This window comes from Glandiceps talaboti, chromosome 11 (assembly GCF_964340395.1).
Source record: "Glandiceps talaboti chromosome 11, keGlaTala1.1, whole genome shotgun sequence".
NCBI classification, from domain to species: domain Eukaryota; kingdom Metazoa; phylum Hemichordata; class Enteropneusta; family Spengelidae; genus Glandiceps; species Glandiceps talaboti.
In genome coordinates, this window is record NC_135559.1 from 18,157,091 (window position 1) to 18,174,000 (window position 16,910).

Below are 16,910 nucleotides of genomic sequence, written 5' to 3' on the forward strand. Positions count from 1 at the left end.
ACTGCTCGTACCTCTCCAACCAGGACACTTGTCAGATCATAACAAACATTTTCAAACACATGTCAGGGACCAGTCAGTTTTGTAGGGTATATATACATATATTTGTTCTTGTCTCTGTTTCTTTCATACACTTTTTAAATATTATGTCATGTAAGGGTTCATGTATTACCTAGCTACAACACTAGTTACAGAACATGCTATGTAAATGTTTGGCTGTTTCACAATCACAGCTTCACTTATCTTGCACTTTGAGGCAAAAGTGAACTTGAAGGTTTTGTAATGGTAATCTTCATACTATTGGATAGTTTATAAAAGAACTTAATCTAAATTGTTCTAGTCTCTTCAGTATGAATTTATATTCATAATAGGTAGACATGTCCCAGTCTCAAATCAATGTTCTTTCCTCCACCTCTTACTGTCAAGATGCTTTGAAATTTTGTTTCAAAAATGTTTCAAACGTATGTAGTTGCTTTTTACATATTAGAGCTGTCTTGTATTAGCTTGGAAATTATTGTCTAAAAGTGTCTGTGAATAGCCTAAAAATTGGCTTGAGGAGTAAAAATCCTCCAGGGCTTGTAGGGGGAGACCCCCGAGAACCTCCCCCCCCCCCCCACCCCATACACACACAAGAGGTGGACATATCCCAGTCTCAAAGCTTTTCCTCTCTACAGCTTACTGTCAAGATGCTATGAAACTTTATTCACGGGGGTCAGTGACTTTTTGTCGGCCTAATGGAAAAAAACACTGACCACCCCTACCCCCCCCCCCCCCCTCTGGCTGGAGAAACTGACCGGTCTGTCTGAATGTTTGAGCTCACCAATCAAGTTTCCAATTTGCATTTTCAGAGTGTCATCATATCATGGCATAAAAACTGTCAATGATGTTTATTTAATTGAAAATCAAACATGTATTGAAATATGTAGTTTTCTAAATATAATCTGTGTATTACCCTGTGTGAAAACCAAACAGAAAATTGTGGCAAAAAGTAGATTTACTTGTGTTAGTACGAATGTAGTGTATTGCAATACATGTCAAAATTGTGTTTTTTATATATAGCCTAGGTTCAACTGTACGTCGTCTTGGTGATCGTTTCATGGAACATCTCCACCTGACCAGACAAAAGAATCATAACTATCCCGTATCTATGCATTTTATTACCAACGATCACAGTGTATCAGATATGTCCATTTCAGGAATTTGTAAGGTTTCTGGTGATAAGAGAGCATTGAGGTTAAAGGAAGAAGAAATCATTTTCCGTCTTGGAATGCTGGAACCCCTTGGAATTAATAGATTATCCTCGTCATTCCCAATCTAATCAGGGTATTTTTTAAAACTTCAAGCGTATTCTATTGGGTTCTATTTGGTACGTGCGAATATTAGAACTTTTCCCACGTATAACCGTTTATACATGTATATCACGCGTGGTTTTGTTCCATTATATTCAGAAATATTCAGGTTTTAACCTAACATTTCTGTATCTCGCCGATTTTTCCTTTGAAAAAGAATATCTATTCGAAATGTCGGATTTAACAGCTATTTATACAGACTGATTTATAAGTTCCATATGCATTTCTTTGGCAACAAAAATAGGTGTTCAACATAGGCGTAAAAAAATCTGGATATCTCAAAGAAGGAAAAGAAAAAAAAGTTACCTGCATAGGCGAAGGGAAAAAAAGTATTCACAGGCAAGAAGGTGGGGGAAAAAATAATGACTCTCCACCAATCTTTCTAGCCCCCCCCCCCCCCCCCCCCGGATATCAAATGGTCTACCCTTGACCAGGCATCTGAGGGAGCAGGGTCTAACAGCATACCTCTCGGCGCAGGACACTCCTCCAGGCCGGGCACCTCCAGGCGCAGGCCGCATTGTTTGCGCATGTGCAGTTCAATGTAAACTTAAACATAGATGGCGTTCTCCGTGTGCGCAGGGAAGTACACCACATGCACTACAAGATCGAAGATGGATGTCGGTGTATGTCGTGAGCTTGACGAACTGGAGCAACAAGTTCGGCTTTGTAGGAGATGTTGCTCCAGCAGACCCAAGTTCATGTCTTTCCACTGCCCACTTTAAATGTGGTAAATGTTAATGTACTAGTTTAATATGCTATTGTGAGTAGCTCCAGCTTGGAGACTGTCTCGGTAAATGTTAATATACTAGTCTAATATGCTGTTGTAGGTAGCTCCAACTTGGGGACGGTCTCGGTAAATGTTAATATACTAGTCTAATATGCTGTTGTAGGTAGCTCCAACTTGGGGACGGTCTCGGTAAATGTTAATATACTAGTCTAATATGCTGTTGTAGGTAGCTCCAACTTGGGGACGGTCTCGGGAAATATTAATATACTAGTCTAATATGGTATTGTGGGTAGCTCCAACTTGGGGACGGTCTCGGTAAATGTTAATATACTAGTCTAATATGCTGTTGTAGGTAGCTCCAACTTGGGGACGGTCTCGGGAAATATTAATATACTAGTCTAATATGGTATTGTGGGTAGCTCCAACTTGGGGACGGTCTCGGTAAATGTTAATATACTAGTCTAATATGGTATTGTGAGTAGCTCCAACTTGGGGACGGTCTCAATAAATGTTAATATACTAGTCTAATATGCTGTTGTAAGTAGCTCCAACTTGGGGACGGTCTCGGTAAATGTTAATATACTAGTCTAATATGCTGTTGTAGGTAGCTCCAACTTGGGGACGGTCTCGGTAAATGTTAATATACTAGTCTAATATGCTGTTGTAGGTAGCTCCAACTTGGGGACGGTCTCGGTAAATGTTAATATACTAGTCTAATATGGTATTGTGGGTAGCTCCAACTTGGGGACGGTCTCGGTAAATGTTAATATACTAGTCTAATATGCTGTTGTAGGTAGCTCCAACTTGGGGACGGTCTCGGGAAATATTAATATACTAGTCTAATATGGTATTGTGGGTAGCTCCAACTTGGGGACGGTCTCGGTAAATGTTAATATACTAGTCTAATATGCTGTTGTAGGTAGCTCCAACTTGGGGACGGTCTCGGGAAATATTAATATACTAGTCTAATATGGTATTGTGGGTAGCTCCAACTTGGGGACGGTCTCGGTAAATGTTAATATACTAGTCTAATATGGTATTGTGAGTAGCTCCAACTTGGGGACGGTCTCAATAAATGTTAATATACTAGTCTAATATGCTGTTGTAAGTAGCTCCAACTTGGGGACGGTCTCGGTAAATGTTAATATACTAGTCTAATATGCTGTTGTAAGTAGCTCCAACTTGGGGACGGTCTCGGTAAATGTTAATATACTAGTCTAATATGCTGTTGTAGGTAGCTCCAACTTGGGGACGGTCTCGGTAAATGTTAATATACTAGTCTAATATGCTGTTGTAGGTAGCTCCAACTTGGGGACGGTCTCGGGAAATATTAATATACTAGTCTAATATGGTATTGTGGGTAGCTCCAACTTGGGGACGGTCTCGGTAAATGTTAATATACTAGTCTAATATGGTATTGTGAGTAGCTCCAACTTGGGGACGGTCTCAATAAATGTTAATATACTAGTCTAATATGCTGTTGTAAGTAGCTCCAACTTGGGGACGGTCTCGGTAAATGTTAATATACTAGTCTAATATGCTGTTGTAAGTAGCTCCAACTTGGGGACGGTCTCGGTAAATGTTAATATACTAGTCTAATATGCTGTTGTAGGTAGCTCCAACTTGGGGACGGTCTCGGTAAATGTTAATATACTAGTCTAATATGCTGTTGTAGGTAGCTCCAACTTGGGGACGGTCTCGGTAAATGTTAATATACTAGTCTAATATGGTATTGTGGGTAGCTCCAACTTGGGGACGGTCTCGGTAAATGTTAATATACTAGTCTAATATGCTGTTGTAGGTAGCTCCAACTTGGGGACGGTCTCGGGAAATATTAATATACTAGTCTAATATGGTATTGTGGGTAGCTCCAACTTGGGGACGGTCTCAATAAATGTTAATATACTAGTCTAATATGCTGTTGTAAGTAGCTCCAACTTGGGGACGGTCTCGGTAAATGTTAATATACTAGTCTAATATGCTGTTGTAAGTAGCTCCAACTTGGGGACGGTCTCGGTAAATGTTAATATAGTAGTCTAATATGCTGTTGTAGGTAGCTCCAACTTGGGGACGGTCTCGGTAAATGTTAATATACTAGTCTAATATGGTATTGTGGGTAGCTCCAACTTGGGGACGGTCTCGGTAAATGTTAATATACTAGTCTAATATGCTGTTGTAAGTAGCTCCAACTTGGGGACGGTCTCGGTAAATGTTAATATACTAGTCTAATATGGTATTGATTTGATTTGATTTATTTCAGCACAATAAAATAAACATTCAGTATGCAGTTATAGAGAAAACAGTTACAACAAACAAAATAAACGTTATTGTGCTGGGATAACACTGAAAAGTTAAAAACTTATTTCCACTGTTGTCCCACATAGAACAGACAAAATCAATTTTACAAAAGTACAGATTAAACTCACAAGAGAATAAACAACAATCAGTAAAAAAGGAAGTCATCTTTTACACCGTACATCGGTCCATTAATTCATAAAAGTATCCTTTCAACCATTTCTTAAAAAGAGTACTAGAAGTTACGCTCTGAACATTACTTTGTACTTTGTTCCGTTGCACACTGGCTGTTTAAACAAAACTATTCTGAAAAACCGAGCCCCGCCTGGAATAAAAATAGAATGTTATTGTGCTAGTGTAATAACGTATTGTAAGTAGCTCCAGCTTGGGGACGGTTTCAGGAAATATTAATATACTAGTCTAGCATATGCTATTGTAAGTAGCGCCAGGTGGGGTCGGTCTCAGTCAATGTTAATGTACCAGTCTAATATCGTATTGTAAGAAGCTCCTGGCTGGGTAAATGTAATTGTGCTAATGTAATATCATATTATAGGTATTTCAAGGCTGGAGACAGTCTTGGAAAATGTTCGTTCATTTAAATACATCTCAACTAGGCTATCCCAATACCAGGTCTTTGAATTATCATCTAACTCTGACACCTTAGTTTTTTTTTCACACGGTCTTTCACTCACTCCTATTTCAATAGGCTTGTGCGTTTCAAATTTACAGACAATGATTTAGCTTTCCGTAATATTGTCGAAACTGTGAGAATTTATAATTATGATCTTAGCAAGTATTTATGCATGTTTTCTAAATAAATTTGTAATCTATTTTAGTTTTATTTCATCACATTTTACTTTTAATTTCAATCAATCAATCAATCAAGTAAGAATGCTATGGAATACTCGTCTGGGACTTGATACCTGGTTATCGTAACAAAATAATGGCAACGTTATTGATCTGTTTCAATTTTATTCTGCATTGTACTTGTCAATTTTTTGTGTATACCCAGTGATGAAGCATAATAAATAAAAACATTAAACAATGGTGATATCATAGAGTGTAGCAATTAGTTAAATAAGTAGCCAGGAATTATTATTTTAGATGTATTCACAGTGTTCTTTTAGTCGTATTCAAGGGACCTCCTTGATGTTTATAAGAATATTAATCCTCCCCCCAGCCCCCCCCCCCCCCTTTACTAAACTTTTGGGTGGTTATGTACATAGTGTACTTATAAGCCCTCCACTTGGAAGCGTGGGCCTACTTCGAATGAGATCACATTACATGTCACATGTTTTATATTTTAATATGAGCTAATTTTCAGTTTGAAATGACACATAGCGGAATGGTGGCAATGTTGTGCACGTAAGGTTGTTTTCTACGGCTTTGTTTTGTGTTTTTACAAGCTTACATCGAGTGACATGTAATTATAATAAATTGTAATTTATTACTGTTATGTCAATGATCCATTAGGCATTTATTTATAGCTAGCTGTCAACAAAATAAAACAAGAAAAAGTGTACGAAATGCAATATATTTAAACACATACAGAGACACGTGATAAGGAAATTAAGAGTAAAAAGCAAAAAAATACAGTTTACAAGGACAACCTAATGATTTCAATTCCTACAAAGGGTAAACAAGAGTATCGATAAAAAGGCAGATGGACAGAACAACGATAAACGTACGCTTACAGTACCACTGCGAACGGTATCGTTACACAAAGAACACAAGGATAAACGAAAGCATGTTCCTAGGGGGCGTCTAGGGGGCGTCCTGGGCTTGGAGGTGCCCCGCCTGGAGGAGTGTCCTGCGCATGGAGGTATGCTGTTAGACCTGTATGATCTGAGGTGGAAGTTCCATGAACGAGGACGCTCATGAATATTCATAGAAATGAAAGTCCAGTGGGTAACTCAGAACCATGGAAATATCGTCTTGACTTCATGGAAATCCAACACACACCATGTTTAATTCTATCAACAATAGTATTAAAGATAAATTACAAAAAAAGTCAAGATGACTGTTTACAGTCTGTGTACGCTACTGTTTACATTTTACCGGCAGCCCTTATGCAATGTTGGGTACTGTTGAACACGATCTACCTCAACAGCTGCGTGGAAATTCTAAGTTTGTACATACCTGGTGACAAAATGCCTTGTTGATCAGCAATCGCTCAAATTTCCTTCGGAAGAGTCGAAGAGTTGAGTTGGCGAGTGCAATAATATGAATGCGAGTTGCACGTTGCATAACGCCCCCAAGTGATGACCTTTCATATGATCTTGGTCCAACGTAGGTCATACATTAGTCTGCAAGGTACGCCTTGGCGGAGCGCCCTCATACATCTGCCAACCCCTCCACAAAGTGAGAGGAGGCCGGTGAGGGAGCGGAACGTCACGATGTATCTTAAAGCCTTGTCATATATACGAAGAACTGGAAGACTAGAAGAAATAATATCAACATTGACAAACAAGACCGATAATAACATATTACTCTGTCCTTCATGTTTGTCATATACTTGTAAATATTGATATATATGTATACATTTTTTAGGGGGGGGGGGGGGCTAAACAAATATTTCACGATTTTCTAGTGCAACATAAATCGACCCGACCTACAATTCTGCCACTTGTCCACTAGGATATGCAAGACTTGTTTCACCACTATCAGTGTTATCATCAGTATATGAATTTTCTGAGCTATTAGTATCACATACAATTGTCTCCATCACTGCCTAGAAGAGAAGTGTCACTTTCAGTCTCAGAGTCACAACTTTCTGTATCACTCTTGCCCATGATATTACTTTTAATTTCATTTGCAATCATTATTCTAGATCTAAATTCTGGTGTTCCTATTATGTGAGTGGATATTATGTCTAATTTTTCTCTTTTTAATTTTCTCTGTTTTGGTAATTTAAGCTCATCAAGATATTTATCTAACTCTTTCACATTCAGTTTTTCAAAAGTTCCACTCAAGAACAACTTCAACCAGTCATGGTCATTATATTTCTTGTTTTCTCTTTTTTTTACCTCTTGTTTTCCCGATGTTTGGATCTGATGTTTATTACTCCCCAGATTGTTTAGATGTTTAATGTAGTTTTTGACAACCCTTATGCTGACAATATACTTCTCTGCAAAATCATATAGCAATTTCATCATATAATTGTTTTGAAGCATACAGCTTTTTTATGTTGGCACAGGGTTGGAAGTCATCTACAGTTTGTTTTTTGTTTAGGCGAAATCACCTAATACTGGAAATAGAAGTTAAACTTATATATCAGTCAAAGTATAACAAGCACAAATGTTGAGAGTTAAATTATTTCAGTTTTTGAATATTCCTTCCAACAATAAAACTGTTCACATTTGTACTTGCATTGTTGACAAGCTGGCCAACACAAACCAGCATTGGAACTAAAGTTGTCTTCAATACGTATCTAAAAAGTAGAAGTTGTGAAGTATTTAAAGTATACCCGCATTGCCCAATGGAAATATGTTGCACTTGTTATTGTGCATGAAATGGTTATCTTCTTTTTTCAGTATAATGATTTACGTTGTAAAAGTTTATACACAGAAACTTTATGTTATTTATGAGTTTTTAGCACAACTGAACAAAGGTTCAGAGGTTCAAAGTCTATATGCATGGCGCTGAAGATGTGTGTGTGTGTGTGTTTTGTAATTTGTATGCATGCATATACATACATACATACATACATACATACATACATACATACATACATACATACGTACATACATATGTACATTTCGTATGTATAGTGTGTTTGTGAATGTGTGTAAGTCTATCAGGGGGTGGGGGTAGGCATGGAGAAAACCAAGAACTGAATTGCAGGGGGGTATTTTGGTCAACATTTTTTCACAGCCCCCCCCCCCCTCAAAAAATAATGCCGATGCCATTGTAGCACAATTGTGCCGATTTTAAAAATGTTTGCCAATGTACTTATCCATGCAACATGTAGGTATGGGTACTTGACGTTTAGGCTGGAGTCAGAATTTACGGCTGGGGGGGGGGGGGGGGGGCTGTGGAGAAATTATCTAGGTCAAAAATAATTTCACCCCCCCCCCCCACCACTGTAAATTCCGACTCCAGCCTTATTTTCTGAATGACTATCCAGTTGCCTATCCAACTCTGTTAATGTTGGTCCTTTGCAATATATGCAATCATTTGGCTGTTGCTATGGGTGGGGTAATGTTGATAGACATGCTTGCATACATTTTTTTAATGTTTGTGTTCAATGACTCACTGATGTTATTTTTGCTATATACGAGATGATTTTGCTGTTGCTATAGGCGTGGTCTTGTTTCTAGGCATATTTAAATACACTTTTTGAATGTTCATTGTTTAAGAATCCAAGTTATCTTTGAGAAATACACCACCGTTTGGCTGTTGCTATAAGCGTGGTCATGGTTGCTAGGGGTATTTGCATACATTTTTTGAATGTTTATTCACTTGTCTACCAGATGATGTTATTTGATCAAAATCCAAAATATACTGCCCTATGGTTGTTGCTAAGGGCGTGGTCATAGTTACTAGATGCAATTGTGTCTAAATATTCCAAAGAAAATCTGCAGAATAACACTTCTAGAAGCATCTTACCAAGTTCAGTCTCAGTCTCACTGACCAAATACTTTTTGAGATATGTCTTTGACCAAAATTCACATTTTTGCCTTCCATAAGGAAGATTATAATATACTGATGAAGTCTGTGCTTGTGTGTGTGTGTGTGTGTGTGTGTGTGTGTCTGTATCACCATTTCCGAAAAAAACGGCTGCATCAATTCAAACGAAATTTCATAGACATGTTCCGTTGAGTAATGGCAAGAACTGATTAGTTTTGGGAATAATCCAATGAATATTAATGACCAATTTGAGTAATTAATCGATCAAACGAGTATAAAGTTGGCATCAGTTTCAGATTACGTTATCTTATGAATTGAGCATCGAATGGCCTCAGATCCGAATCTGATGCCAACTTTATACTCATGCTCTACACTCCTGAGAAAGACTCTGTTTTTGAGGGGTTTCATGCCACCTTATTTTATGTTTCCCTTGGATCTGCACTCTGCATTAGCTGCACAAACACGAGAAAAAAGAAGACTGAGGCAGTAAGATGGCCTCAGATCCATATCTGAATCTGACGCCAACTTTATACTCGTGCTCTACACTACTGAGAAAGACTCTGTTTTCAGGGGTTTCGTGCCAACCTTATTTTGTGTTTTCCTTGGATCTGCACTCTGTATTGGCTGCACAAACACGAGAAAAAAGACTGAGGGCAGGGTATTGAATTGATTCAAACTCACCAGAAAACAATTTTTATTCTTGGCCTTAAAATAGGTTTACAATGAGCGCCGAGTTCACAAACAGGTGAAATATTTATTATCGTTTCAATTTCGTCAAATATGGACTTATCATTTTCAAATTTCACACACTGATGCGCAGATGAATAAAGAGAAATCGTGTCTTTTTAGATTTTTGATTAGAAGTTTAGGAAGTATTATATTGACTTCGAACCGTCTCCTTTTTACCGTGTTCTTTTCCAATTTCTCTCGATAACAAACTACCACTGTTTGTTGCAAGGCTTGTACATAATCATTTATCTAGCTCTGTATCTCAGTATATAAATACACTCTCACATATTTAACAAGTGTAATAATCTATAATTTATACCCAAATGTGTGTGGTCAAAATATGGAAAATAGACCAAGCCTCGCCTAGCCTATGAAGAAAATTTCGCGACAATGTATCAATAATGGTTACCTATACGTACATTGACCTCTATATAATTAGTGTACAGTGAGGGCGCACCACTCAACAAAATCTTGAGAATGTGTAAACTCATGGTGGGACAGAAGGAAGTTCAACAAGCACATACCATATCCTGGGTATGTAGGGGATCACGAAAGCCGAGTGAAGTCAAGGACGGCAAGCTTTCCTGTGCTGAGAATAGGAGGTGTGGCGGGCATTTGAACAACATTTTTGGCAACTAACTTTCATTGGGACTTGACGAATCACAGATACAGAGCTAAATTTCTTACATAAATCCTTATGGAAGGCATTCAGTTTAAATCTGGTTATATCTAATTTGCAAATCACTCATGAGATCATTATATGCTTAATACATTATTTCTTCATCTGTACAACCCCAGATGCATCCCATTAAATTTCACCCCAATCTGCTCAGTGGTTTTTGAATTAAAGATTTTTGACCAAAAATACACATTTTAGCCCTAATTTGCATATCACTGGTGGAATCATCATGTTGTGGACAATTCTTAGCCCTAAGAATGTGTCCACCAAATTTCAGACATATCTGTGAAGTAGTTTTTGAGTTTGAGTTTTTTTACCAAAATTCACGTTTTTACCCAAATCTAACACCGATGGTAAGATCATCGCAATATGTAATGTAAAGATGCAAATGATAATGTTATGGGCATTATAGCAGGAGTTTATGAGTTTAAGCCACACTTTATTTACACTTTAACATAATGTGTTCCTTCAAACATATTATGTGAGTTCTACTTTGAGTTACACCCTTTCACATTCTTTCACACATGTACAAATGGTCTTCCATTGCTCATTTCATATCCTCATATGATTCTTCAGACTGTCACTTTGATTAAACTCTTTGTCACACTCCTTACAGTTACACACAAATGTTCTTTCATTTGTGTGCACTACTGTGTTTCACCAGACCATGTTTATTAAATCCTTTGCTACATTTTACACACCAAAAGTCTAAGTTGTGTGGATCCACCTTGCACATGCTTTTAAAGTGCTACTGTGAGTAAACCTTTTACCACATTCATTAGTACACACATAAGGTCTTTCATTTAAGTGTATTCTCATGTTTGTCTTCAGACTGTTATTTCGATTAAACCCTTTACCACATTCTTTACACACATATAGTCTTTCATTTGTGTGGGTCCTCATATGTGCCTTCAGATGTAAAGTCACAGTAAACCCTTTACCACATTCTTTACACACATATGGTGCTTCATTTATGGATTCTCGTGTATTTTCAGATGACTATTTTGATTAAACCCTTAACCACATTCTTTACACACACATGGCCTTCATTTGTGTGAATCCTCATATGTGCCTTCAGATGTGAAGTCACAGTAAACCCTTTACCACATTCTTTACACACATATGGTCGTTCATTTGTGTGAATCCTCATATGTGCTTTCAGATGTGAACTCATAGTAAACCCTTTACCACATTCTTTACACACATATGGTCTTTCATTTGTGTGAATCCTCATGTGTGTCTTCAGATTTGAAGCCATAGTAAATCCTCTACCACATTCGTTACACACATATGGTCTTTCATTTGTGTGGATCCTCATGTGTGTCTTCAGAGTATTATTTCGATTAAAACCTTTACCACATTCTTTACATACAAATGGTCTTTCATTTCTGTGAATCCTCCTGTGTCTCTTCAGATGTGAAGTCACAGTATATCCTTTACCACATTCTTTACACACATATGGTCTTTCATTTGTGTGAATTCTCATGTGTGTCTTCAGATTACTATTTCGATTAAACCCTTTACCACACTCTTTACATACATATGGTCTTTCATTTGTGTGGGTCCTCATATGTGCCTTCAGATGTTAAGTCATAGTAAACCCTTTACCACATTCTTTACACACATATGGTGCTAAATTTATGGATTCTCATGTGTGATTTCAGATGACTATTTTGATTAAACCCTTTACCACATTCTTTACACACATATGGTCTTTCATTTGTGTGAATCCTCATATGTGCCTTCAGATGTGAACTCATAGTAAACCCTTTACCACATTCTTTACACACATATGGTCTTTCATTTGTGTGAATCCTCATATGTGCCTTCAGATGTGAAGTCACAGTAAACCCTTTACCACATTCTTTACACACATATGGTCGTTCATTTGTGTGAATCCTCATATGTGCCTTCAGATGTGAACTCATAGTAAACCCTTTACCACATTCTTTACACACATATGGTCTTTCATTTGTGTGAATCCTCATGTGTGTCTTCAGATTTGAAGCCATAGTAAATCCCCTACCACATTCGTTACACACATATGGTCTTTCATTTGTGTGGATCCTCATGTGTGTCTTCAGAGTACTATTTCGATTAAAACCTTTACCACATTCTTTACATACAAATGGTCTTTCATTTCTGTGAATCCTCATGTGTCTCTTCAGATGGGAAGTCACAGTATATCCTTTACCACATTCTTTACACACATATGGTCTTTCATTTGTGTGAATCCTCCTGTGTGCCTTCAGATGTGAAGCCAAAGTAAATCCTTTACCACATTCTTTACATACATATGGTCTTTCATTTGTATGGATTCTCATATGTGTCTTCAGATTACTATTTCGATTAAACCCTTTACCACATTCTTTACACACATATGGTCTTTCATTTGTGTGGGTCCTCATATGTGCCTTCAGATGTGAAGTCATAGTAAACCCTTTACCACATTCTTTACACACATATGGTCTTTCATTTGTGTGAATCCTCATGTGTCTCTTCAGATGTGAAGTCACAGTAAATCCTTTACCACATTCTTTACACACATATGGTCTTTCATTTGTGTGACTCCACATGTGTCTTTTCAGATCACTATTTTCATTAAATCCTTTACCACATTCTTTACATACATATGGTCTTTCATTTGTATGGATTCTCATATGTGTCTTCAGATTACTATTTCGATTAAACCCTTTACCACATTCTTTACATACAAATGGTCTTTCATTTCTGTGAATCCTCATGTGTCTCTTCAGATGTGAAGTCACAGTAAATCCTTTACCACATTCTTTACACACATATGGTCTTTCATTTGTGTGACTCCGCATGTGTCTTTTCAGATGTGAAGTCTTAGTAAACCCTTTACCACATTCTTTACACACATGTGATCTTCCATTTGTGTGGATCATGTGTGCCTTCAGATTACTATTTTGATGAAATCCTTTACCACATTCTTTACATACAAATGGTCTTTCATTTGTGTGAATCCTCCTATGTGTCTTCAGATGTGAAGTCATAGTAAACCCTTTACCACATTCTTTACACTCATATGGTCTATCATTTGTGTGAATCCTCCTGTGTGCCTTCAGATTACTATTTTCATTTTTTTTCTCATAACAAGTTTGGCAACAAAGCAGTTTATTCTTAGTTTTGCCTACTGTATATGCTTTCACATGATGACTCATATCATTAACATTTGTACCAGGTATGTCAATTTGGATTTGGGATTGATCACATGAGGTAGTCTCTATGTTGGCTTTTCCCAAGTGAGTCTCACAAACAGTTTCATCACTCTCTGTTTGCATACTTGAACAGTTTCCATCTGTCCTTTGTAAATTAAGGTTCTTATCATGATTATCTTCTGGTATTTGACCACAAGTAAAATCTACTTGCTCTATCTGAATAGGGAAGGGATTCTCAGATCTATTCATACAATTTTTTTGTCCTAGTGTGGACAAGTTGTTCTCTGAGTCTACTCCTCCAGATAGTTGTTCAGCAGCCTTGACATTGATAGTTTGGTCAGGACAGTGTTCTCCATTATTTTTAGATTCTTCACTGATTACTTTCCAGTAACTATGAGCAGTGTCACTAACATGTTCCTCATCTTCTATCTTTACTTGTATATCCTCCTTCACTTTGTCATTGGAAAAGATATTTTTTGTATCCAGTTTTAATATGGTTTCAGTGCTGACTGGCCTCAGTTCATTTGAATAATGCATATTTTTCAAATCACATCTACTGGCATCACATTGACTGCTATTGTTTACGTAGTCTTCATGTTGTACTGTTATCTTCTCTTTCACTTGTGTCTGCTCTTCATCTTTGATCGAGATAGGTTCACTAGGACAGTAAGAGGAATCCATCAGATTACACATGGTGTTGTTTTTTTGCTGACTGTGTAGAGAGTGGTTGTTCTCAGGTTGTTCTTCATATCTGACTGAGATGTGTTCACTAGGAAAGTGAGAGGAATCCATCACATTACACATGATACCATTTCCTTGATGACTGTGAAGTGGATCAGTGTTTATAGAATCTTCTTCCTTGACAATAATTTTGTCCATGTCTTGAGAACAGTAGTACTATCACCAAACAGGTCAAGTATCTGTTAAAATAGAAAATAAGTTTTGAAAATCAATTGCCATGTCTTGAATATATAATTCATACTTTAGCAGGTGAGAGTATTTCAGACAATGTGTCTATTTCTAGTGTAGTGACTGGCGTCTACTGTTATAGCTACACACGCTGTGTATTAATATTGTTGTGATCACAGACTTAGGTACAAGTGTTGTTTTGTAGATTGCCCACATATCACAGTACTAGTAGTGATGCTAATAAAATATCTGTGTTATAATATACGGGAATGCCACTCCAGGAAATAAAAGCATTATTGTATTTTTAAGCTAGAGTTGAATAATTTTATGTGTTGCAGTTTCTGTATTTTTGATACACATTGGAGAGAGCATAAGCCAGGAACGGACGGGGTATGCCTCGACCGATCTCAGTGCTATCTCTCTACAGAAATAAAGTCATATTGTTGTACTCACTCTCCCTCTATCATGGACTGTGTTCTACTCAACATTTGGTCTACAAGGTGCTTCAATTCTAGACTAATAGGATATTCTCATCGGTTAGTCTTGCGACATGTAAATGAACCTATTAGACCTATTGTAGCTGCAAAAATTGTAGCATTTGCTGTGATTTTGAGGACTTTTTCTTGTTTTTGTGCATTTTGTCGTTCAGCTGCAAACGCTATAGTTCCTGTAATGTAAACGCAAATAGACCAGATCATGCTGAAAATGTGAGCGAGATGTCTGCATGCATTGCTACTTTTGCCAATTTCGATGGGATTGGGGTACCTCTGAACATTTCTTGGGTCCGTAATTATTGTCAGAGTTAGGAAATGTTCAATTTTTTTGGCAGGTATGGTGTAATTTTGGCAGTATACTAGTATTTGGTTAGAGTAACATCTGGACCTTCAGAAAACTGATGTTGCCCCTCTGGATTCTCTTGCGCAAACTCACAAAAGACGGTTCCCATGGTAACATTGACATTATTTTGAAGGATGCTAAAACATTAAAAATACCGCCAATGGCGTTGCAGCACAACTGTACAGTTTTTAAAATGTTTATCCATATGCTAGTCCATGCTAACATTAGGTGTTCATTTACTGAATAACTATCCAGTTGCCTATCCAACCATGTTGCTATCTTTATGATAAATGCTATCATTTGGCTGTTGCTATGGCCGTGGTCATGTTGTTAGATATATTTGCATACATTTGTGTATGTTTTTATTCACTTGTGTATGAATTCCTGATATTGTCTTTGCAATATATGTGATCATTTGCCTGTTGCTATGGGCGAGGTCTTGTTGCTAGTCAAATCTATTTGCAATATATGTGATTATTTGGCTGTTGCTATGGGCATGGTCTTGTTGCTATGCAAATTTACGTCATTTTTTGAATGCTTATTCAATTGCCTATTAATCCCTGTTATCTTTGTGAAATACACCACCGTTTGGTTGTTGCTATGGGCGTGGTCATGGTTGCTAGGGTAAGTTAATAGTGATGAGTCGGGAACATTTTAGATTAACTTCATTTATAAACTATCTATGAAGATTACCATTACGAAACCTTCAAGTTCATTTTGACACCAAAGTGCAATATAAGTGAAACACTGATTGTGAAACAGCCAAGCATTTACATGACATGTTCTGTAACTAGTGTGGTCGCTAGGTAACACATGTATATGTTTATTTATAGTTATGCTTGAACTAATAAGTAATATTAAAGAATTCATGTAAGAAACAGGGAGAAGAACAAATATTTATATGTACCACATTTCAGACAAGGCCATATGCCATTGTAGAAAAAATGATTTTTTCTTCCACCACAATTCAAAACACAATGACCCCCCCCCCCCATCCACAATTTTGAAAACAGCATGACCCCCCCCCCACTGCCAAAAAACAGGGTGACACCCCCCCCCCCGGGCCGAAGAAACTGACCGGTCCCTTAGTGGCAGCCCTTGTGAAATTTCGGATACACATGACTGTTGAACACGAACTCTCTCAATGTTCAACAGCTGCGTGGAAATTCTAAGTTTGAACATACCTGGTGACAAAATGCCTTGTTGATTATCAGCAATCGCTCAAATTTCCTTCGGAAGAGTCGCAGAGTTTTCCCATAGCCGGCCCTCATGACAGTCTGGACTGTGGCGATATGTGGTGCACCGGTGGCGGTACGGTGTGTGGTACGCATGGTGCGCCAATGTTTCCCATCTCCAAACTTTCCGGATTGGGTCATCACAGGTCATCGTACATGCGCACATTGGTCACACATATTAATGAGATTATCTACGATATTTGTTCCGTGTGTTGAGCACTGATGATGTTATCCCTGTAATTTATCAAACGTGTGTGCCTTCATTTTAAAAATTATATAAGTGTTTGTAGGATTGAACGAGAAGACTTTGAACCATTTTCACACCTAGTATATGGTTTAAAC

General features: G+C 37.6%; 1 protein-coding gene across 1 annotated transcript in view; it reads right to left on the reverse strand.

Annotated features, from left to right (window-relative positions):
* The window catches only part of LOC144442092 (uncharacterized), a 386,503-nt gene that overhangs the window by 363,006 nt on the left and 6,587 nt on the right, over positions 1 to 16,910 (reverse strand). The window contains 3 exon segments of the mRNA XM_078131362.1: positions 6,984 to 7,099; positions 11,445 to 12,045; positions 12,047 to 13,480. Coding sequence (XP_077987488.1) covers positions 6,984 to 7,099; positions 11,445 to 12,045; positions 12,047 to 13,480 — 2,151 coding nt within the window.